Raw genomic sequence first — 23,723 nt, 5'->3', positions numbered from 1 at the left:
ACTCCGCGATGCCAACCCACAACAGCATAGTCTGGAGCCAGACGCAGGTAAACAGGCAAAGAGAAGAAGAAGGGAGTTGATTGAGAAGCGCTATCGGAAAGGTAGTGTCGTCATCGTTGAACGGTAGGCAAAGACTCCAGAGATGTTGAGCGTGAATATGAACTAGCCTCGGCCGTCTCTGTCGCCAAACTAGAATAATGGCAATGGTATTCCCGTCCCTAGTCAGTTTATCAAGTAGGCTATACACTTTGTTAGCAAGTCCACCTCCCAGGATCACCAACGATCATCCACCGGTGAATTTCAAAGTTTTTGTGTCATCTTGAATGATACCACCGCAATTAACATGAACCACAAATAACAAATGAACCACAGTTGACATGAACCACAAATGCCTTGAACCACGATTATCGGATGTTTAAGAAGTGGAAGCGAGACAGGTATTTGAGGTTCATGTCAAGTCTTGTCATCATTCCCATGATGATCAGCCAAAGCCGCATAGTGATCTCACCATGCACCTGATGTATGAAATGACAACCATCTCAAGCCATGAGCACCCGAACAACGGTCTCATCCATATAAAAGTCCCCCGATGGTGTGTCTGAAGTGTGCATCCTCCTCATATCAAAAAGTGGGCAACAAGCAATATGCCGATTAAGCCTTAGTCAGTGGCTGGCACGTGACCACGCGTCGTGATTGGCCACAACTGTGACAAAAAGACGCGACGACGCGAAGAGAAGGGGATGGGAAGATATAAAGGATAAAGGACCAGTGTCTCGCTCGTCTGGAGACTTCTCTCAGGATACCCGGTACTTGACCCCAGGAACATCATTGTGTTGTACTTGCAGAGACCACAGCAATGGCCAGAACTGCAACGGTGACCAAAGTCTCTGCTCGGGCAAAGCGGAAGCCTGCTTCGTCGTCAATACCAACAGCCGGCAAGAAACAAGCCACCCTCTCGTCGGCTGCAAAGATATCCAAGCAGCCGCCTGCGTCCTCACTCACCTCTGCCCTGACATCCGAGGACCCCGAGTTTCTGCGTCAACAGCTGGACCGCATCTCATCCCACCCGTCACTCACCCCTTACAGGCGACGTGTATACCGGACCCTGCTCTCCGTGCCCAAGGGCCAGTGGACGACCTACGCCGTCCTGTCGGCCCATCTCTCCTCGTCTGCCCGGGCGGTGGGTAACGCCATGAAGACCAATCCGTTTGCTCCAGAGGTGCCCTGTCATCGTGTGCTGGCGTCTGACCGTACGATCGGCGGGTACAAGGGCAGCTGGGGTAACGGGGGATCCTATGCGGTAGAGAAGACGAAGCTGCTATGCGGCGAAGGGGTGAGCTTAGATGGAAAGGGCCGGGCAGGCGGTGAGATCTTCAGCCAGTTCCTGGATATGGGCGAAGTCCTGGCTGATAAGCCAGTGTTATGATGTATGTTTTTTTTTGTTTCTGTTCCTTCCTTGGATCCAGTCATGTGTTTTCGAATTTACCTAACTCCGTGAAGATGCTAATAACGCTCAGTGGGTATAAACAAAAAAAAAAAAACAATAAAGAGGCAAGACGGGGTCAGCCCTTATCCGCCCAGCTGCCGATGCCCTGGAGGTCGTAAGCCATGTTGCCGGTGGGAGGAGCGCTGGCCCTGGATGCCTTTTGGCCCTTTTGCTTGTGGTTGTCGTTGGCGGGAAGGCTGCCGGCCTGTGCCTGCATGGAAAGGGAGGTCCTGGCGTCCTGTTTGATGTTTGAGGACGAGCCTGGTGTGAAGGAGCCTACAGTCAAGGAGAGTAAGTCGCGTGTCTATGTGTGGTGACGAAGGGAAGGGAAGGGAAAGAGAAGAACGCAGGGCATGCTGGGTGTCATACCATTTTGTCGGATGAGGTCCATGTACGAGGGCTTTACAGACGACATGGCTAGAAGTTGTGTCTGGGTGTTGTAATGGTACAAGATGGTACAGATGGATGGTACAGATGGTACAGTTGGTACAGATGATGTACAAGTGGTTCCTTGAGGCAGCTATGACCAGAAGGTGCAAGGAGTCAACGAGTCGAGTCGACGAGGTTAACGAGAAGTGGTCAACGAGAAGTGGTCAACGAGAAGTGGTCAACGAGAAGTGGTCAACGAGAAGTGGTCAACGAGAAGTGGTCAACGAGAAGTGGTCAACGAGAAGTGGTCAACGAGAGGCAGACAATGAGAGGTGGCCAACGAAAGGCGGACAACGAGAGGCGGACAACGAGGAAGTGTCAACGAGAAGGGTCAAGGTGACCAAGGTATTGTCTTTAACAGACTCGAGTTATCAAGGTCAAGGAGACGCTCACGGCGGAAGAGAGGACTACTGATGAGGAGGGTCATGGCGAGCCGGAGGACTATATATACAACTTTTCATCAACTTAACAGTAAACTAGAACTGAATGGAGAGGTCAGGCGGCCTATTCCAGCCTAGCATTTGATTTGAGCGACTTTAAACTTTAAGCCCTTGCTCGGGCGTCCGTGGACATTCTGTATAGATACTCTGTAGAAGGGCATCTCTCTAGCATCAGCTGTAATTGCCGTATAAACTGCCGCATTTCTACCTTTACGGAGTTCATTCTCCAGCTCTGATATTACGCATTCGTACTGCTTGCTGGTATACACCCTGTAAACGGTGATAGATGAGAGTCACATCACCGTTCATCACCGTACATGATCCGTTTGATTGGCATTTCAGCCACCCAGACCCTGTTATGTAACTTGGCCATGCTCGAATATTGATTAGCAAATAAAAGGTGCAGTTGCAGCCACTATTACTTTATTCATCTTATATGCATATGCATGTAGACGATGCATGCCAGCGTGTGACGGCTTGGGCTCGCCAAATGCTTCCTATCGGCATATTTTTCATATTCCCTAGCCTAGCTCGGAGAGAGTAACCCGTCACTCTTATTCTCCTGTATTTGGGGTTGTTTTATATGTGTAATCCTACAATTACCTTGTTCCTTTGTCCTTTCATTACCAAATAGGACTCCTACCTCGCTGTATCTACTCCCTATCTCTGTCTCTATCTCTCTGCCTCTCTATAACTACTTACCTGCGTCCTAGTCTATCTATCTTATGCTATAACGGAAAGGGGAAGGTAAAGTAATGTTTTAGTACAGAGTTTATCTTTGCATGAACACAGCAAAATTCGGTACTCCGTATAACCCAAGTCATCAACGTACACTGCATATACGAAACGGCCACGATGCTCCCCAGGTCCACCGTTAGCCTCCAAGCCGATCGCCGTCAGGGCCGCGTCACTACAGAGTATAGAACGGCAACGACATTAAACCGGAACCTGGAAAGACGCAAAAGGCGTCAAGACGAGTGATAGTATACAGGTTGATAAGCCACTCGAGGTATACACATATGTACATACAATCCCCTGCTGCGATCAGCTTCCGCAATTTGCGCCGAGCTCAAGATACCGACGGCTCGAGGGTATCAACCAAAACGACCGTCTTCCGCCCAAAGGGGCATCCAGATACCTCGCCACTAGGTGAAAAATGCTACATCGGGACTCTACGGAACCACCCAGGTACGGAGCTGTACTCTGTATGGCTGCTCTCTAACTCGGGGGTCAATAATGGTGTGCCTTTCGACAGCCAGCCCAGCTGCCCTGGGCCCGAGCCGAGCATATCGAATTCGTGCCCAACCACACAACGACAAGCTCCCCGTCTCGCCCGCTGAGATAGACTGAGATCGGGATGGCCGAGAAGGGCCACCACATGAAATCGATCTAGATCTACGAAGTATAGGTGTGATCAGCTTCCCCTGCGAGTCAGGGGTATGGATACGAAGCTAGGCGGGAGCGAGCCGTCGATACTATGAAGATATCAAAAATGCTGGAGGGGAAATGGAGAAGATGAGGCGCGAAGCGAGACCACGTCGAACCGTTGGACCTCTCTGCTCTGTTGAATTCGCTCTATGGAGCTGGGATGAACTTTGGCAGACCTCGACAACGTCCTGGAGTCGTATGATGGCTGCCTAACTCCGCAGGCAAAGAAATCATCTGCCCTTATACTCCGTACGCCTGGCCCCCTCGCCCACCAGAGGAAAAAGGAACGATTACGTATCGACATATTTTCAAGCATGAGGAGTGTGTCACCTTTTTCCTCAACGTCTCCAGATGAGTGAGCGTCCCTCCTCACTGTACAGTTTATCTTTCTAGGTATGAGGCTACGACGGTATCCTTCTAGCTATGAGGCTACGTCGCATTTCATCTTGCGGCCTAAATTCCTCTCGGACTTTCACCCTGCCCTGTTTGCGCCTATTGAAAAAACAATCGGCAACCTGTTTATCCACAAGCACCAGAACCACCTCGGCTCCAGAGCTAGAATCCTTCTTTCGCAATACTTCAAGGCGATGGATGTTAGTTGGTCGTCCATTTTTCTGTGTCTCAGACCCCTCTGCTTACGATACCTAGCTGTAATGAAGATATCCGGCTGCAAGAGCAATATGTGAAATTCAACATTACAGAGTTGCAGCGTGTGGCAGCGGAAGCCGCAGGCCGACCACGATGTTCTCAAATCATCAAATTAGCTGAAGGAGGGTTTAATAAAATATTTCTTCTCACCATGGATGATGAGACTGAGGTGATCGCACGCATTCCAACCCCAATCGCCGGCCCTCGTCACTACACAACAGCTAGCGAAGCCGCAACGATGCAATGCCTTCGCGACTCCCTACACATACCGGTGCCTCGGATCCTTGCGTATGCGTCCACGACCGACAACCCCGTGGGTGCCGAATACATCATAATGGAACGGCTCCACGGCGAAAGTCTCGGGTCGAGATGGCTTTCCTTCTCGACTGCTCAGACGGCCGACCTGATGACCCAAATAGCGAAAATCGAAGGGAAGATATTCAAATTCAAATTCCCGGCGTATGGCAGTTTGTACCATAGACGCGACATACCTGCGGAATCAAGAGTGGATTTTCCATCAGAGGGGGGTGACTTCTGCGTTGGCCCTATTTGCAAACGTCAGTTCTGGCACGGCGAGAGGGCGGACATGCAGCTCGATCGCGGACCTTGTATGTTACCCCCCTAACCTTAACATGTGAGGACATTCATGGTAATCTAACGGGATACAAGGGACCACGCCTACAGATTGCGTTGCCGCTCCTGCACGTTGAGAGCTTGCCTGGACGTCGACGCACGGAAAATCCAGACCTCGGCGGGCCTTCCTCCTCCCCACCGACGAAGATATTGACCCGCAGGAACATATATCACTCCTATCCCAATACCTACAAATGTCACCATCTTTAGTTCCGTCCAGATCAGAGCTGTCCACTCCCATACTAAGACACCCCGACCTGAGCTACACGAACCTCCTCCTTACCCCCGGAACGAACAAGATAGAAGCCATAATCGATTGGCAGGATGCTGCTATTCTTCCTCTTTTCATGCAGGCGGGGTATCCAGCATTCTGTGAACATGATCTCTCGCAAGTACAATCTTTGGAGCCACCAAAGCGTCTCGATAATTACGATGCAATGAGTGAAGTGGATAAATTGAAAGTCGACATGAGATTCCGTTTGGAAGAGGCCAACCTATACTACTATGCCGCAACTGGCGTTGAAAACGCTCTACATATGCAGGCCCTCCGCCAGCCGGGTCTTGGAATGATACAGTACCTCATTTCTCAGGCAGGATATCCCTGGGACGCGGATCTGATAAACCTCAAGGCCGGCCTGGTTGGACTTGCAAAGATCTGGAGTGAAATAATCCCTCATCCTTGCCCAGTTTCCTTCCCCCCTGCCGACAAGAAAGCTATACTCCATGACGCTTCAGAGTGGAGGGAATGTGCGGAGATTCTCTCAAACATACAGAACTCACTTGGAGTCGACCGGGAGGGCGGCACGCACCCGGATGACTTTGAGCATGCGTGTGAAATGGCTCGTCAATTGCGTGTGCAGATATATTCGAATGCAGAGGAGAAGGAACGGAAGCTCTTTTGGAAATCGTGGATCTTCAAGGATGACGGTGATGCTACTCCTCCTCCTGTTCTTTGATTAGCTCGTCGTCTACTTTGTCCATGCGTCAAGGGGCGAAGGAGAATTAACGGGTCAGGGCTCTTCCCGGAAGTCAAAGTCTAAAGCTTAAAGGCTACACTCAAACCTTGTCCTGATCCACATTAACATAGTATGTCGCCTCATGTATAACAGTATAACAGTATATTAAAGGATAGACACGACACTGAACGTATATCAAACAATAGATACGACACTCGATGTACAGTGAAGTGACAGGAAGATGCACTGGGTGTAATGTGATACTGAGTTGATTCTGTGTACCGATAGTAGTTATCTACCACCTGCCTTATTCAGACGGTGGCTAAGCTAGAAACACCTAGGTCTATCTCACAGTAAAATAACAAGCAAACAAGATAGAGAAATGACAAGTCAAGGCATAAAAGCTCGTATGCTACATGTTCCGTTGAATAAACTCATGAGCCTGTACTTCATGATAGCTGTTGTTTTTGTGTTGTGTTTTGTTGTGTGGGGGTTTGCACCGCCCATCCCATCGCCTGCCCGCCATAGCCTGCCCGTCCTGCCCGCCCGTCCGTCCCACCGCCTAACCATCCGTTTGAACACCATGTTATACACAAGCCAGCCCGAAGAATGCTAACCGAGAGTAGTAAGAAAAAACCAAGAAAGCGCGACAAAGTGCAAGAGGAAAAGACATTTTCGAGAGACACGCCACCACCTGGAGTTGGACGAGATGGGATGACAGCTTTGAGCCTGCGATGATGGCGGGCTCGGCATTTAATTTCTCGAACAAGATAAGAAAGAAATAACCATGCAATGATTTACAGCCAAGTTATACAAGTATGAATGAAGGATAAACTGAAAGTGACGGAAGAAGAATGAACAGAAGGTGCTCGTAAACAAGATTGATAGAAAATGCATCGCAGAACCATGTACAGGGTAAGAAAAAAAAAAGAGAAAGCAGATAACTATAAAGAAAATAATGGACAATTATCTTCATAATTAGCGCTTCGAGGATAATGGAAAGAAAACGTGCCCGTACAACACCACTGTTCCGAGTAGATGTAGTGACACAAGAAAGAAAAAGAAACGAAACGAGAGAATAGAGTACAATGTTCGAGAGCGACGGGAAGTCCCACTCGAACATTCGACGGCAACAGCGAATAAAAAAAAAACGGTTCATCAACAGATGAGTACCAGCTCAAAAGAGAAGCCGAAGTTGTGGAAACGCTTCTTAAAATAGCAAGTTGAAGGCATGCTGAATTATCGAAAGGAACGAGATGAAAAGATAATTCTCTGCATCAATGAAAAGGGAACGCATTTGTTGGTTGGCAGGATGTTGAACATTTAACACCTAGCCTCGGAGCGCTTTGATTTGCTAGAGGTGCGCTTGGCTAGGTTATCTCCATGATACTGACGCAGGTGCTCGGTCAGATGGTCTTCACGAGTGAAGCCATAGTAGCCCTTGCGGTTGCAGCGTGATTTTGGACAATCCATCTTTGTTGGGAAGTGGATTGATTTTTGGTGTCGGCTTAAATCAGCTACGCGGCTGAAGGAGCCTTCACAGTTTTCGTAGAGGCAGATGAACCTTTGACTGGACCTGTATGGGTAGCGTCGAGTTAGGATTGAGCTTAGCAGTGAAATTCAGGGGGTTGGAATGTACCTTTCTGTATTGGATGATCTGGGGCTGGGTGAAACGCGAGCCATGTACTGGCTATCGAAGAGATAGTCTTGGTTGAGTGAGGTAGGAAAGCCGTCGGCCTGCTCTTGTGTTGACTGACGAGAATCATGCTCGTTGATGTCGTATTCATAAGGGCTTCTCGGTGAGTGACATGAAGTCATGGTGTTCAGACGTGTCGATGTCGAGCTGTATACTGTGGAGTTGGATCGGTCGCTGTCTGTAGAGTTCGAGAAGGTCATAGGGGGAGCCAGGGGGGAGAGATACCCCATTTGCGAGCGTGGTGAAGCAGTGTAGGTGTTATCAGAAGGGCTCAACTCCCTCCAGGTCTCCTCGTCACGGACAGGAGACTGGTAGATAGCCTGCTCTTGGGAGTAATGGCGGGACATTGTGAATAGTAGATGTTCAGAAGAGGCAACAAGGTGTGATGATGCTCTGGTGAGGGACGTCAAGAATGATGCTTGAGCGAGTAAAGGGGGGTTTTCAAGAATAGTTCAATATTTTTGAAGTGGTATGGGAGATTAGATGGAGGAGCAGGCGGGTCACAGGTGATAATTATATACCCTCTAGTACCAGTGAGAAAAGGAGGCGAATGCGAACTTCCCCTAGCACAAAAAGGTAGCCTTTGCAGCTACACGTGACGGGGGGAGGAGGGAGGAAGGTCCAAGTAAGCAGATGCAGAACAGATAATTGATGCCCATCAAACGTTTCACAGCCTCGGCGTACTAACGAGCTGACTCGAGGGGTAGGCGACGAGGGGGGATATTCGGTTGAAACAGAAGGGCAGAGAAGTGAAGCTAGCGGTTATGCTGCCCCCATGCACTTAGAAAACACCCAGCAGATTGGTCGGGCAGATAACTCGTTGGCCCAGGTGGCACGATTACACGAGCGGATGGAAGTGTTCTTCTGAAAAAGAGCACACTTTGCACGTGGAGGAGGAGGTGATGGGAACACAGCCTCTCTGTAAGAGTATGAGAGAGGGAATGACGTCGGGGAGGGAGGAGGGGAAAGGCCGAGAGTGAAGCAAGCAAGGTATTGACCGTAAGCGAATACCGACTTGATACTGATCAATAAGCAGCAGTATGCGCAATGAGCATGCAATATGGAAGTATGAAGTAATAAGAGCGGTCTCTTAAACAAAGGAATGGGATTGGCGATACAAGGACAGCGATAAGATCCGGCAATCGGCGCCGGGCTGCCAGATATCTGAGCAGAAAATAGAATAGCCGGAGGGGGGTGGGTGACTGATGTGATCGATGGGGGTCCCACAGCGGGCAAGGCGGAGAGATACCAATGTTTTACAAACGAGCATGCAGTGATAAGGACAAGATCGCAGCGAAGATCAGGTTCGAATGTCAGCGTGAAGCTAACTTAGACGAGAGGCCACAGGAGGGCGGCCAGGCGGACGGGATGGGGGTTGGTTGATGGATGGGTGCGAGCACTGGCTGCTCAGCCCTCCCATCCATTTCGATTCCCAGCCCATCATCCATCGCCTCATCTTTTTGGCCATTAGTCCGATACGGATTCGCGTGCCGTTTGGGAGGCTGTTCTGGCGCCCTTCTCGCCATGAAGAGTGGCCATATAAGCAGCTGACGATGGGGCGGGCCGGCGATGGAGCCTGAGATGAGGGAATATTCCTATCATCATCATCGTCATCATCGTAATCTGATAGACCGGGTGACGGCGATGCGGTCGTGGTCTCGTAGTCTGAGGGCCTGTCAAAAGGCAAAAACCGCTAGCCAGTCACAGCACGGCGAGCGCTCGTCGGCCGGCCTAATAACGGGCTGCTGCTAATTGCGATATAGAGTTCCTCGGTGTGTAATGTGCAACCTGTCGAACTGTCGACCAGGGATTCAGTAATCAGAGTGAGATGCAGGCGTCGGGCAGATGCTGTGTATCATCCACGACCACGACCACGACCGTCGCCCTCACAGGTACGTGGCATGCATGCGTTTCAAACCTGACCGCCGCGGCCGTCACCGTCATCGCCGTCGTGTTCGTCTGTCTCTCTCGACCAAGCCATTGTAGCGTGTCTTCTCCTTGTCGTGTCTTGTCCTTGTCTTGTCTATCTTGAGGTTCGTCGTGGAAACACGGAGGTTGCCGTCTTGCTTAGCTAAGCCATCCCTCGTACCCCTTTTCCATCTTTCTCCGTATCGTTTCTTGTTCTCCTTCTCCGTATCATTTCTTGCTTCTCCGTCTGCTTCTCCGTATCCCTTCCGTCTTGCCATTGCTCTAGTATCTGCTCACGGCTGTGCAAACTGCCAGATCGTTAATGCCGCAGCCTGACGTGGCAGGGTAGGGCGAGGCGGACTTCGGCCTTGGACCACTCGAGATCAACAGATAGAACGAGAAAAGAGAAAATAACCAAGGATACAGAGCTGTTCCTTCGTGCTTCTTACTGACGCCCGCCATTACAACATCACTGAAGGCAACGCTGGCTTCACATGCTAGTCTCAGGTATCCAACACAGCACATAGACAGGAAACAACGTCAGGCCTCTACGAGAGACACGAACAGTAGCGTTCAAAAGCAAAATGGGCGTCGAGGCATCCATCTCATCCCAGCGAGGGATCAGTGGAAGGCCCGCTGCCAAATAGATTCAATTCGTTTTATTACGCGGCATCGAAGCCTAACATGCAACTGTCCAATAGAGCTGACCATACGCAGAAATGAGATTAGGGGAAAACCCTGGATGAGAAACATCAGGAAGAGAGACTGCCGGCATCATCGATCTTATAAGTTAGAAAACCTTCGACCTTGTCTACACCCTCTCTCAGCTCTATTTTCGTCGTGGAACAGTCGGGTACTTCTTCTTCGTCCTTTTTACTCCCATTTTCGTCCTCTTCTGCCCTGTTTTCTTGATGCCCAACACAGTTTTTTGACTGTACCTATCATCTACGCACAATATCGTGGAGAGACTTGGACCAATCGCCAGAGCAAGGGGAAGCGCAGTAAGGCAAGCCCATCCAACCAATGCGAAAACACACGCCTTTCCTCCGAGATGTGATCATGAGACGATGACCAAGGAAAAGTATATCATTCGGCTTTTTTTAATTTTTATTTTGGCAAGGTCAATTCGGTAGCATGTAGAAAAGAAAGGTCGTATTTATATACTTAGCCCGGCACTGCCTCTGGCCTTGGTATTCCTCGAAACCCTGTTATTTATAGAGGCCAAGGGCAGTGTATTCGTTCCTGGAGACTAGAAAAGACTCGAAGGTCGCCATCGACGTTAGCATCGTGATACACCCATGTTAATAGCCTCAGCTTGGCCGATGGCCCATCCCTTTACCCCGGCATCTGCATAGCCCCGATGGCCACGCCTACGCTAGAACCCCCACGGAGAAGGATTCGAGAAGAAGCGGAGACCAAACAACTAGAGAACTAGAGAATCAGGGGGGCCATGTAGGTGATATTGCCTTAAAGTAAGTTGCGTCCTTTGTTCCTGTCATGAAGAAAGAAAAAGAAGACAGCCCGTTTGCGCCAAAAATTATGGGAGATTTAGCATCGAGGTAAACAAATTAAGAAACAGACACCGCAGTAATGAGAAAGTAAAAAAAAGGATGAAATAAAAAACTCCCTCCCAGCCCGGTTCCAGTCCCAGGTAAAGAATTGCCTATCATTTCACTTCACTCATTCCCCTTTCCCTTTCATCCAATGAATAGAAACAAGAAGCTAAAAAGAGAGAAAAGCGAAAAGGTGGGAAGAGGAGTCAAGCGCAGAGAAGAAAAACGAACAGAGAAGACGGGGTAGAAGGAGACGTGCGAGTGGTAGGGGGTGGTAGTGGTGGTGGTGTACTTTGACAGGGACGGGGGTGGTTATGATTTTAATTAATCAATTGTATTCAGTTGATGGGTCGCTTTGTTTTACAGATCATCTTCAAGATACTTGTAGACAAATTTGAAATCTCCTTTTCGTCGATTCATCCTATTGACAATTTCACGGTATTAGCCAGTGTGTTGGTGGTGACGTGGTGCCGGCACCGGTGCCGGTATCAGTACGCACGGAAGAAGATGAATAATTAACTTACCAGGTGCTCTCATAGTCGAAAAACCGATACGTGCCCTGCTCATATTCCTCAGTAATATTCTTTGGCTCCTCGTGCCGCTGGAACCAGGTCTGATACAGCTTGTGGAAGCGCCAGCTTTGGTTCTTCAGCGCCTTGGCGGCCAGATACTGTTGATACGTGGACTGACGGTAGTAGAAGAGATAAAACAGCGTGTCTGTATCTATTCTCCCTGTTTCGTATAGCCGTGGGTCATCGAAGATGGGTAATGTTTCCTGGGGATAGTAAATCGGCGTTGTGTAGGGTGTTTGACGTTTGTAATGGCGAGGTTTCTCCGCATCTCCGGGTTCTGGACATGTGCTATGTGAGGCTACCAGTAGTCGTTGTACAGAAGTTGACTGGGGGGCCGTCGATCGTGACTTCGTCACTTCGAAGGAGTGGATTAAATCTTGTAAACCGGGAGGTAGATGATACACTGATTCGTCTGCAGCTGGCTCTTCCCCGCTCTTCCCCTTTGTCTGGCCATTGGTAGTTGTGCGGTCTTTATTCGATGCCGTTGCTGCCGTTGCCGTCGTTGTTGATGCCGTAGAGGCTTCTATTTTTGACATTGCGGGCGTGGGAGGCATAGTTCCAGGTCGACTGGCTGCCGTTACGCTCGGACTTAGGGTAGGGGACTTCGATTGGCTGCCTGACTCATCTACGCTGCCCGCGGAGGACACCAGCCTTTGGACTTGAACTGGCTGCGCGGGTTGTACTAAAGGCGATGCCGTTGACGACGCTTTGGAGGCGAGTTGTGTTGTTGATACAGCCGGGCTTGCACCTGGCGGTGGAGGGAGTGGCGCAATTCCAACACCTGCTTTATCACTCGCAGCAGCCGCGGCAGCAGCAGAGGCATATTTGAGCGTTTCTCCAGGTAACCGTGCGGGAGGAGGTGCGGGTTTCATTGCGCTTGCGGACGACGATGAAGGACCGTTGAGGTGCAGGGTGGCGAGGACCGGTAAGGGAGATTTCATCTGTGTTGACGGCCGCCTTGCAGGACCTGATTCCGATTTACTCTTGGGTGGCCGAGAATCCATGTCGTCGTCTTGTATCGATTGGGTGTCCTGTGATGATCCTCGATCGTTGTCGTTGTTCATGCCGAATTGAGCCTCTTCGTCTCCCAGTGGTAGGTCGTCGTAGATAGTCTCGTCCTCGCCGCAAAAATCGGCATTGTGTCCATCCTCAGCGTAGTATTTTATCGCCTCTTGGGCATCGAGTACTTGGTGCGTTTCGACATTGCCATTCTGTAAAGACCGTAGTAGTAGTTCCAGTTTCCCAACGTGCCACTTATGCCGTTCCGATAACCTTTCTATGTCTGCTAACCGGTTCGACTTGACGATATCCTTTTTTCCTTTCTTCATTGATGCCTGCAGGGCCTCTTCCTCGGCTTCCATGGCCTCTATCTTCTGCTGCAAAACATCGACCGTCGAGGAGAGGAAATCACAGGTGTCCGCTTTCTCCTTCTCCTTCGGGTCCAAGCGCGCTGCAGCCGAAAGCCCCTCTTTCGAGTATGCCTTGGTCTTCATCTCCTTCTCTACAGCCTTGAATTGTTCCATGCACTGGGTCTGATGTCAGTATCGCCTCCCTAATGTGACAAACTGGGGGGGAAAGGATATGGTATATCGCGCACTGTTTCTATGGCTCTCCGTTGTTCCAGCAGCGGGCTCTTGTCCTTGACTTCATTACCAGCTGCCCACGTCTTGATCTGATCTCGAAACCGTTGGAGCTTCTTGATTTCTCGTTTAAGGTTGTCCTCTAGTTTGTCCCGTTGGGCGGCATTGCTAGACGTTCGTATCTTGTCATATATGCCTTCAAAGGACTGTATGCCTTCGCCAACCTTCTTGAAGGTCTTGTCAATTTCCTGCTGCGTTTTTCGGGAAGTCATGATGTCTTCATAACCTGGCTCTCGGGAGCACTCGGTTCGAAGCTCAGCTGTGAATAGCGAATGGGCGCAGTTGCGTTAACGGCGAGAGGGCGAGCTGCGGCGAAGAGCAGGCGCGAGATTGGTTGGTACGGCGGAGCGCTAGGGCAATGCTGTCGGTCCGGGGTAAATAACAGCCGTCAAGACGTGTGCGAGCCGAAGTGATGAGGGTGTGAGTTGTGAAGCTCTCGTTGCTTCCATGCTTCATTTCATCGTCCAGGTCAAGTTGCCAAGGAATTTTATGCCAAGCACCCGAAGCCATCGGAAGAACAACGGGCCGGATCATGTGATGACACCTCAATTCGGATATTTCCAACCTCCTCTCTCTTCTTTCTCTCTTCCTCCTCTTCTTCTTCTTCTTCCTCTTCCTTGTCAACTATCACTTGCCACTGGCGAGTATTACAGGGTACAGCAATAATTGCTCCGTGCCGTTATGGGCAGTGCGTGAGCTATACTAGGAACTCGGCAGTTTGACGGGGATACCCTTGAGAACGTCTTCGTCTTATGATAGGAGGGGGGTTCGATGCAAGGCAGTTAGCCGCCGGCCTGAAACTCCCAGTCCACTCGGCGATATAAAACAAGTCCTGTCGGCAATTACCTTCTAAATACAACTACGCCTCAGCTGCAGACAGATTTCACACCATCTACCGAGGCACATCAGTCCATATTTAGCACTTCAGGGTTGACGTATCATCCGGTCGTGCATGTCCGATTTACAACAGAGGACATCCCCGAAAGTCGTGTTACGACGAAGTTTGCAATTCGTCTGTTGAAGCACATTCCTATGCGTTGTTGCTGTTCCATGATCCTCCAGGATGTATACATTTAGGCTATGATACTTCATAGTTGCTCAGTTAATGACCTTTTGGGGGGAGAGTGGGGGTCGTCTTAATACTTCAGATATGCACATAGAACGGACTGCCCCCGTACTCCGTAGCTGTAAGAGCCTCGTCCGTGAGACTTAGTATGTAACTGTACATCGAGGATGGGGAGAGACAGAAGTAGCTTAGCTGACTAAACACAGTTGGATTTAATATCTGCTGGTCCAGACGGAGCTGTCCATTAATCGTTGCTCATGCATCCGAAGTCGCAAGTACACCATACCGAACACTCCGTGCATGAATAAACCAAACGTGTGCCTACCTGTGGGATCTCCGCTCGTGGAATAAAATGAAAGGTGTGACATCCGACAAGTCCTCCCTCCCCTAGAGTTCAGCCCTGGGGACACAGCTGTGTACACCGACTAACCACCCCTGGAAAACATGATCTAGCAATCTTACAAAGGGTCTCATCTGCCTCGGTTACAGTCGACAAGCAACTGATTTCATCCATTGGCCGTGGGGTGCTGGTGTTTGCCGCCGTCGGGCCAGATGATACCCAGAAAGATGCAGACACCCTTGCGGCCAAGCTGTTGAAGCTGAAAATGTGGCCCGATGATACTGGTGCAAATGTACATACCCTTCATCTTGTACCATCCTGCAGCCACATATGGCAGTGCTAACTTGTATACCCCACAGTGGAAGCAGAGTGTGCAAGACATCCAAGGGGAGGTCCTGTGCGGTATGCGGAGTGCATTAACTCTGATCTCGCTCACTTGACATCGGCTGACCATGTACATACGATGTATATTCCCACAGTGTCACAGTTCACACTGCTTGCTAGGCTGAAAAAGGGCAATAAGCCGGACTTACACGGTGCTGCGGACCCAAAGACCGCGCGGGAACTGTATCAGTACTTCTACTCCAAGGTGCAGGACTTGTATGCTAAGGATCGGGTCAAGGATGGGGTCTTCCAAGCTATGATGGAAGTAGGGTTGGTCAACGATGGGCCGGTATGTATCTCTCTGTCTTCGGATACGCGCTCCCTAGCTATATCGGTGGTGCTAAGCTGGAACTCAGGTCACTCTGGAGATCGACACGAAGCCAGCGAAGAAGGAGGAGAGTGGAAGTACCAGTGCCAACAACTAGACAAGGGCATTCCAACGGCGTCAGTCTTATCCGTTTCCAGATAGTAGATACACTTCCTTACCCGGCGATTAGCTGTTAGCATAGACATACTTGTATATCATCAACCATGTTACTGCTTATGTTTACTGATTTATGCTTCCTGCTGTCCAAAAGAGGACTTAGGGCTTAGGGCTCTGGGGCGGGGCATGTTTGCACTGTTTGTCTCTGAATGCGGGACAAGCAAACGGCGCATGGAAGGTTCCTGAACCTCTCCTTCAACGTCAACAGGACGCTTCTTCTTCTTCTTCTTCTCCTTCTCTCACCCAGACCGATCTTCCTGTCCGTATAAGACTGTTTGCTATCTCCATCTCACGTCACCCGCGTACAAACCGCAATTGCACTATCCTAAGCATCCGTCATGGCTGAAACTTCAGGTACGGAGAGAGCATAAGATTAGTGTTTTGAGCCTATTCTTAACAGATATCACCCTATAGGTAGCCGCCCGCGCGTGTTCTTCGACTTTGAAATCGGTGGAAGGCTAGAAGGCAGAGTTGTCTTTGAGCTGGTAAGCTTCATGGAGCGTCAAGTCAAGCTTCGTCTTCCGTGTTAGGCTAACTGAGCAATTTGATAGTTCAACGATGGTTAGCTTCCTGCTCATTTGGTTTTGAGTACATTAATGTGACTGATGTAGAGTAGTCGTCCCCAAGACCGCAGAGAACTTCCGCGCCCTCTGCACCGGCGAGAAGGGAGTTGGCAAGTCTGGAAAGCCACTCAGCTACAAGGGTGCGTATCTCACAGGCATAGACTTTGCTATGAAGAAGTCAGTTTTGAAGACCAAAGTCTGACTCGACACTGCTATAGGCTCCATTTTCCACCGAATAATTAAGCAGTTCATGATCCAGGGTGGTGATTTTACCGAGTTCAACGGCACCGGCGGAGAGTCGATCTATGGCGAGAAGTTCGACGATGAGAACTTTGACCTAAAACACGACCGCCCATTCCTGCTCTCCATGGCCAACTCTGGACCTGGAACTAACGGGAGCCAGTTCTTCGTGACCACTGTTCCAACACCACATCTCGACGGAAAACACGTCGTCTTCGGAGAGGTGATCAATGGCAAAGGCATTATCCGCAAGGTGGAAACGCTACCCACCAGCCCAGGTGACAAGCCACACTCGGAGGTCAAAGTCGTAGACTGCGGCGAGATCAAGGGCGAAGAATACGATGCTGCTACACAGCGATCTGTCGACCCGACTGGTGACAAGTACGAAGACTACCCGGAAGACAACAACGAGGAACTTACGGGACCAGACTATTTCAGGATCGCGTCTGAACTGAAGGAATTCGGAAACAAGGCCTTCAAGGCTGGTGACGCGCAGCTAGGTCTAGAGAAATACCAAAAGGGTCTGCGCTATCTCAACGAATACCCAACCCCCGCCGAAAATGACCCACCAGAGCTCGAATCGCAGATGGTAGCTCTCCGGTTTGCCCTGCACTCCAATTCCGCCCTCCTAGCCAACAAACTGAAGCGCTTTACAGACGGTAAAACCTGGGCAGGATACGCTCTCGACCAGGCCAAAACAGCTGGCGCCAAGGACGCAGACAGAGCAAAAGCACACTATCGACGAGCCATCGCCCTTGCTGGATTGAAAGAGGAGGATGATGCACTCAAAGATCTGGAAGCAGCAGCTAAACTTGCGCCCAACGATGCCGGAATCACTGCCGAAATCACTCGCGTGAAGAAGAGTATCACTGAGCAGGAACGCAAGGCCAAAGCCGCTGCTAAGAAATTTTTCTCTTGACCTCCCCCAACTCTGCAGAGCACACAGTCTACGCAGTGCACAATACACGAATCCAGTTAACATGTAAGCCAATTAACGATTTTTACTTTTAGAAAAGAACAACGCGTGTAATTTAATTACGTTCTCACTTCTCACTTCTCATTCCCCACTGGCCAGTTTACGGAGAATATGGGAGCGGAACCGGAGCCGGAGCTGGAGGCGTTGATTTTACGACGGCTCTCTATTTTCGTACTTAGGAACGAGCATCAGCATTCCGTCTATTATTTTCTCAGGGTCTTTGCCGCTGTGTCCCAGTGGTGTTGAAGGCCATGTTCCAATCATAAATGACAGCAGTACCTCACTGAATCTTTGACTATTGGCATAGAACAATAACTAATTCTCCAGAAGTTGGAACTAAACCCCTGATCCTAGCCACTATTTCACAACGTATTCTCAATACTAACCCTTGCGAGAGCTAGTGAACGCACAGCTGCCCATGTCTCTCTTCTTCGGAATGGCCTCCGGCCTAATATCAAAGTCGAAAATGTCCAAGGGCACTCCCATAGTCGTACATGCGTTGGGGATATCCACCAATCCAGCAATATGTCCCTGAACCGGCGCACAGCTAAGTAAAAGATAGACCTGTTCATCTGAATACCCAAACCGACGCAGATACTCAATCACCCTCCTACATGTCTCCCGATACGCAACAGTGGCATCCAGATGGTGCTGTTTCCCGTTATGGTCAACACTGAATCCTTCAAAGGTCAGGTATCGGCCTGCTCCAAACTGAGGCTCCACGGGTCCTGGTAGGAAGATAGGCGACTTCATAGCCATTTGGGCCATGCCATTCTTTATCACGTTGAGCTTTACCGTGATTATTCCGGCCATTTCGATGGCGCCGCAGAAGGAGATCTCGCCATCTCCTTGGGAGAAGTGAAGGTCTCCCACGGAGAACTTGGCTCCCTTAACGTGCACAGGTAGGTATACCTTGCTACCACGGCTGAGGTTTTTGATATCACAGTTTCCACCATTCTCGGGCCGGCCCTATATCGTACGTTAGTGCCAGGATGCATATATGAGGATGTGCTGTTAAACAAGGAGATATCATACAGGAACCGTTCGAGCTCCCTCCATCTGTATCTTAGCCTTCAGCTCACTAGTTGCACCTCCAGCGTGGGCGTTGGTTGCATCTGGTGGTTTGGCGACTGTTACTCCTACATTCTTCGCGATCAACTCCCCTTCTCTCCTGTTCCATTCGGCCAGCACTTCAGTGGATGGCGCACATCCAAGAATCCCCGGATGGATTAGACCTGCAAATCGGACGCCAGGAATATGTCTCGACGAGCAAAAGATTCCTTCAAAGTCCCAAATCGCTTTTGCTCTATTCTATAATTTCAGCGATATCCATGTAAGGCCTTGAAAGGGGGACCTTCTTACGCCTCAGGGTAGAATTCAGACAAGAATCCTCCACCATTCTCTGCCGCAAAAATTCCGGTGAACCCCCATGGCTCGTCTTGGAATGGCTGGACGTCCTGTATCTCAACGACCAGCACGTCTCCAGGCTCTGCAGTTTCCACGTCGAATGGGCCACTCAAGTAGTGGACGTGAGTTAGGTCGACGTCACGAACATCATCAGCGCAATCGCTGTTCTTGATCTGGCCGCCGGTCCAGTCGAGGCATTCAATCTTTACTGTTTCGCCGTTCTTGATGCTGCCACAGGCGGGAACTATGCATGTATCAGTATCTATAGGTGGCTTACTGATAGGAGGATGTAGATGGAGGACGAACTGTCAGGGTGCCACCGGTTCTGCCATGGTTACTTCATATTAGCTTGACAGCCGGTTCGATGGAGAGACAAGTACCATCACCATGGCAATGGACGGTATACATACATGAATTCCCGGTTGCTCCGCCGCTGGCTTCTTGCGGTCGACTCGCATCGCCGTGCGAATCTCGTTTACACCCATGACGACGACAACTTTTCTCTGCGTAACTTATCGGTTGGTTGACCTACTTTTGTAAATCCTGCTATACAATCCTCATCCCCCGCATATAGATGTTTATATACAGCGATATCTACCCCGCAGGCGGATGCTACATCGCCATGGTTCAGTTCATCCTGGCCCTCGAGATCCGGTTGGCTGTGTGGCGTCGAGTTCAGACTTCCCGCTCGAACACTTCAATCTACATCCCGTCCCTTGGTATGTTTATTTCTTCTTAATCCTGTTTACGAGTGTGGGGTAAATATCTATACGCGGGGATTCAAGCGGACTGCAAACATGAGGAGTACTTCAAGTTTATACCTTAGGTGCGAATTCAGTACTACAAATCTCAGAGAAAGATGATTATTATCAACTATTGCATGCATTATGATCGAATTCAAGCCGGGCTAGAACTGTTGCGAGGCTGATCATACGAATATTCAACCGCTTCATCAAATTCACTCTCCTCCAACTCTCGCAAGAACCCCTGCTTGACCAACTCGCCGACGCTAATATATGTGAGAATCTGCGAGCCAAACCCAGGTTGACCGAACCAGCTGGCCACTGGGCCCAGGCTGCCCTTAAACTGCTGCATCACCTCGTATACATGATAGTTGTCTGGGTATTTTCCAGATGGCCCTGGGGCGAGGTTTGGCGGCGGCAATGATCTCTCGATGTACGGCGCTCCCAACGGCGCCAGGAACTTGCCAGTTGGATTCCCAAACCGGTCCAGTTTTCGGCCCACGGTCAGATTCGTTTCGGCCATTATCGGATTGCCATTGGTATCGATAGTAAACCCATTGGCGTCTGGATAATTGAACCACACCGTGGGATCTAGGTTGCCAGTCCATTTCAAAATGAACTCATCTGGACACAAGCCGCCGAACCTGGCATATGTCCGGAGCTCATTTGACACGGGGAATCGACGTGGTAGGACAACAGGCCCGAGTCGTACATCTCCGCATACGGAGTCAGCATGTGCAGGGTCGAATTTTATATTCTTGCAGGGGTCGGGATAGCATTTGCTTGGAAAGAGACGCATCTATGTGGCTTTGATGTTAGTGAGGTCTTATATCGAAACTGCTGCTGAAAGGAATAGGGGAATATTCCTAACCTCTTGTTGACCTGATGGCCCTTGGTTCGCTGGGAGGGCTACAGCAGAGCTCGGATCTAGCAGGGCGAGAGAGGCTGCATAATAAAGTACGCTTGAGAACTTCATATTGATTTCAAGGAAGAGGAAGAATCTTCACTAGATCGAGTCAATAGTAAGGGATGAGAGAAAGATGATGATGGGAAGATTCCACGGGGTATAAGGACATGCGTGCCAGGACGCCATTTATATAGATTTTCGATGGCATCCTGAACCATTGTTCAACCCTGCCATTCTCCGATAACCAGCTGAGAATACGAGAAGGTGAAGCTGAAATCTCTCTAGAGAAGCATGGTTTCTTTGCTTTTCTCATGGTCAGTAATCGGGATTACCCTGGCTCCTGTACTTAAACGAACCTGCAAGGTCGACTCACTTTTCAATTTTCAGTTAACTCAATCCTATGCATAAACTGACCCGCATCAATGCCGAAGCTGAGATGCGCTGTACTTTCGACATGTATTAGATGCCGATCTACGGTGCTAGTTATAGTTATAAGAGACTATCCTCATTGCATTTCTATCATCACATTAAATATTATTTTAGTAGATACTATCAATATGCCCATGTGGAATGAGAAAGCTGATCTTCAACTCTAGCTTCAACTTTAGTATTTTGCTCATTCGTTACATTATCTTAGGATTAAAACTATTTAAATATATCATTGGTATTAGCAAGAGAGCACTTGGAAGCCATATACCTCTCTATGATATCTGCCTGCCTATACTTGTAGAATGCTCCATAGTTTCTTTGAGCCACGCAGATATTGGGCATGCTGTGGGATCAACACCAAAACTCAATATATCAACGTGTTTCAGTCCTTGGAGGGAACAAAGTTTGTCAATACCAGGGTCCATCTTGAAATCGTCAAGAGACATGTTGCTTAATACCTCGCTGTCAAACCAGAGCCGTAGTCGTTTTAGTTTTCTGAACTGTTTTAGTAGGCTAATACACCTCGACACATGGATAGAGGGCAGCCGGCATAATAAACTGTCCTCATCTGAGACCGTCGGGCTTAGACACAAGTCCGCTTTGCTTTCCCAGGAAAATTCAAGAGATGTGATATTTCTGCGTCCGATTGATCCGATTGAAACACCGAATCTAATAAAGTCGTCCATATCGTCGAAGTAAAATAATGTATTCTGGAAGGCTAATGGCAACACCTCGCGGCGTATTTGTTTATTAACCATTAGGACACCAAGCTCTTTGTTTAATGGAAAGTAAAAGCCGTCGGGGTCGCCTAATCCTGTGAAAAAGGTTGAGATATCGAACTCGTTATTGATATCACTCTTTTCCCACTTTCCGTCTGGAAGAGTGAGCTCATAAATTGCATCACGGAGTTCCTGTGGTAGTTTAAATAATAGGCTTTCCTGACTTTCCGGCCAGTTATATTGCGGCTGCACGGTTGTTAGTACATTCTCCCCCAAGAAGGCCTCAGTATGTTTACCTACCCGTGTAGCAACCAGTAACTTCAGGACGTCATTTGCGGTAAGCACAAGGGGTAAACTAAAATCAGAACCATATCGAATGTCCACAGTAAAACTGTACAAGCTAGTATAGCTCCTACGTTGGATATGTACCACATCCTCGCCATATTCAATCTTCTGCATATAAGTTAGATACTGTCAAGTGTCCAGCGAATAATTTTGCGTACTTTAACGAAATGTGCTGCTAGGGCGTTCGTTTCTAGCAAACCTCTATGATCCTGCATTTGTTCCCGTTTGTGATAGTCATCGAGTTCCTTTCTGGTCTGCTCGTAAACACTCTCTGGAACTGGGGTGAGGTCTGAATAAAATCGTTCCCTTTTTTCATTGGGGTTATCAAGGACGGCAACCTTATACCCTAGCCTCTTTTCCATTTCGTCAAGCGTTAAAACTGATCTCTGCTTCGCCATATTGGACGAGTAGTCGTGGGTTGTCTCTACGATCAAAGAGCTCAGAGCGGCTTGGGTAATGACCAGTATATCGTCAATGTTCTTAGCTTCTGCTAGCGATGTCGACTTGGCATTACTGATAGATTCGTAGCTGACAATCGCGGCCTTCTGTATTTCAGCATTATCGGTGCTAGGTGTAGGGCATATAACCGTCATCTCTGCAAGAAACCAAAGGCAAAACAGGGCATGATTTCGGTTGGAGAAAGGCCTCCTGCCTGATTACCATGCCAAAGCTATATATCACAGCCGGAGACATAGGCAAGACACGGAATAGCCCAGCCGGCTACGCGGTGAACTAGCCAGGAGCCAACCGGGGGCCTCCAGACTGCATCTGGCCGGGATACAATGACATTGTTGTAGCGCATATGTAAGGGGCTGGATCCCGAGCAAGCAATGAGCGGCTAATCGCACATTATTAGTGGGCCAGCTTGGGAACAGCGACAGCGCCCAACCAACATTAGGCATTTTTAGCCCACAGGCCGAGCCTAGTCCTGGTAGAAAAGAGAGGATCAAAGAGGATGTTTCCGATAATCATTATAGGCGTCCACTTCTGCTTGTGCTCCGTAGTCTGGATGCCATCGAAAGGTTGTATGAGTTAAAAAGGGGAGATAAATATTTCCAGCCACATCGTAGGCTCTACGGGACAAGTGACACCGCTGCAAAAGCCCCCAGGATATGCATAGTTATCCAACTCACCTGAAACATGTCGATCGATATAAACAGAGCAATATGAGGCTCCCCGGAGAGTTAGATTTTCCTACTCCGGCTTAGTAATCGTTTCACCTCTGGAATCCGCCCTTAGTTGAACGAGTTACCTCCGTATTAACTAGAGCCATCCTCACTTCAACCGCTTATACTATGCCTTTAGTATAGCGATAAGCTGCCCATAGTCTGTGAAAAGCTAGGCACACCCTCGAAACTGCTGGACAGCGAAGTTGCTTGTAGAAATATCATGGATAGCCTTTGCTAATTGGCCTTTACCTCTATCCTTACCCTGTCCTTTCTAAACATGCAGGCGGATCTAAGTCGCCTATTTTAAGACACGCTTCTAGCATAACCTTTAATGTCTTCTCTACGTGGAATCTCTAAAGAACGACATGCAGATATCTCATTCCAAAGGGTGTTTAACTGTCGGAACTCTATACCCTCTGGGATATTTGACTATGACTAACTTCCTGTTATATTCCATCTCTCCTGCGCATATCCGCCCGAACCCATCAATATAGTCTGGTCTTGGACTATTTTAACGGCTTCCAACTAAGCTTCCTCAATCTAAAATTTTAAATATGCCATC

General features: G+C 49.2%; 8 protein-coding genes across 8 annotated transcripts; 3 read left to right on the top strand and 5 right to left on the bottom strand.

The window, feature by feature from the left end:
* Positions 1–856: 856 nt before the first annotated feature.
* Positions 857–1,426, top strand: GIQ15_06923 (uncharacterized protein; the record flags this gene model as incomplete). Its single annotated transcript, XM_033554340.1, has 1 exon — positions 857–1,426. The coding sequence occupies one exon, from the start codon at positions 857–859 to the stop codon at positions 1,424–1,426; it is 570 nt and encodes a 189-aa protein (XP_033403855.1).
* A 136-nt stretch (positions 1,427–1,562) lies between these two features.
* On the bottom strand, positions 1,563–1,901 carry GIQ15_06922 (uncharacterized protein; the record flags this gene model as incomplete). The annotated part of the gene is made up of 2 exons (XM_033554339.1): positions 1,563–1,762; positions 1,856–1,901. 2 exons carry the CDS (start codon positions 1,899–1,901, stop codon positions 1,563–1,565), a joined length of 246 nt encoding a protein of 81 aa, XP_033403854.1.
* Positions 1,902–4,097: 2,196 nt separating this feature from the next.
* Positions 4,098–6,020, top strand: GIQ15_06921 (phosphotransferase; the record flags this gene model as incomplete). The annotated part of the gene is made up of 4 exons (XM_033554338.1): positions 4,098–4,138; positions 4,205–4,376; positions 4,493–5,039; positions 5,275–6,020. 4 exons carry the CDS (start codon positions 4,098–4,100, stop codon positions 6,018–6,020), a joined length of 1,506 nt encoding a protein of 501 aa, XP_033403853.1.
* A 1,323-nt stretch (positions 6,021–7,343) lies between these two features.
* On the bottom strand, positions 7,344–8,063 carry GIQ15_06920 (uncharacterized protein; the record flags this gene model as incomplete). The annotated part of the gene is made up of 2 exons (XM_033554337.1): positions 7,344–7,596; positions 7,660–8,063. The coding sequence occupies 2 exons, from the start codon at positions 8,061–8,063 to the stop codon at positions 7,344–7,346; spliced, it is 657 nt and encodes a 218-aa protein (XP_033403852.1).
* A 3,474-nt stretch (positions 8,064–11,537) lies between these two features.
* Positions 11,538–13,923, bottom strand: GIQ15_06919 (CCR4-NOT transcription complex subunit 3; the record flags this gene model as incomplete). Its single annotated transcript, XM_033554336.1, has 4 exons — positions 11,538–11,598; positions 11,702–13,275; positions 13,347–13,648; positions 13,731–13,923. The coding sequence occupies 4 exons, from the start codon at positions 13,921–13,923 to the stop codon at positions 11,538–11,540; spliced, it is 2,130 nt and encodes a 709-aa protein (XP_033403851.1).
* An 884-nt stretch (positions 13,924–14,807) lies between these two features.
* On the top strand, positions 14,808–15,604 carry GIQ15_06918 (D-tyrosyl-tRNA(Tyr) deacylase; the record flags this gene model as incomplete). Its single annotated transcript, XM_033554335.1, has 5 exons — positions 14,808–14,814; positions 14,945–15,087; positions 15,155–15,197; positions 15,275–15,468; positions 15,536–15,604. The coding sequence occupies 5 exons, from the start codon at positions 14,808–14,810 to the stop codon at positions 15,602–15,604; spliced, it is 456 nt and encodes a 151-aa protein (XP_033403850.1).
* Positions 15,605–17,823: 2,219 nt separating this feature from the next.
* On the bottom strand, positions 17,824–20,391 carry GIQ15_06917 (formamidase; the record flags this gene model as incomplete). The annotated part of the gene is made up of 7 exons (XM_033554334.1): positions 17,824–18,411; positions 18,478–18,748; positions 18,805–19,093; positions 19,156–19,174; positions 19,260–19,352; positions 19,448–19,508; positions 19,784–20,391. 7 exons carry the CDS (start codon positions 20,389–20,391, stop codon positions 17,824–17,826), a joined length of 1,929 nt encoding a protein of 642 aa, XP_033403849.1.
* Positions 20,392–21,200: 809 nt separating this feature from the next.
* Positions 21,201–22,585, bottom strand: GIQ15_06916 (uncharacterized protein; the record flags this gene model as incomplete). Its single annotated transcript, XM_033554333.1, has 3 exons — positions 21,201–21,893; positions 21,948–22,100; positions 22,151–22,585. 3 exons carry the CDS (start codon positions 22,583–22,585, stop codon positions 21,201–21,203), a joined length of 1,281 nt encoding a protein of 426 aa, XP_033403848.1.
* Positions 22,586–23,723: the final 1,138 nt, after the last annotated feature.

This window comes from Arthroderma uncinatum (genome assembly GCF_011692745.1).
Source record: "Arthroderma uncinatum strain CBS 119779 chromosome Unknown scaffold5, whole genome shotgun sequence".
Classification (NCBI taxonomy): domain Eukaryota; kingdom Fungi; phylum Ascomycota; class Eurotiomycetes; order Onygenales; family Arthrodermataceae; genus Arthroderma; species Arthroderma uncinatum.
The sequence above is the reverse complement of the archived record's forward strand: the minus strand, read 5'-3'. Positions and strand labels throughout refer to the sequence as shown.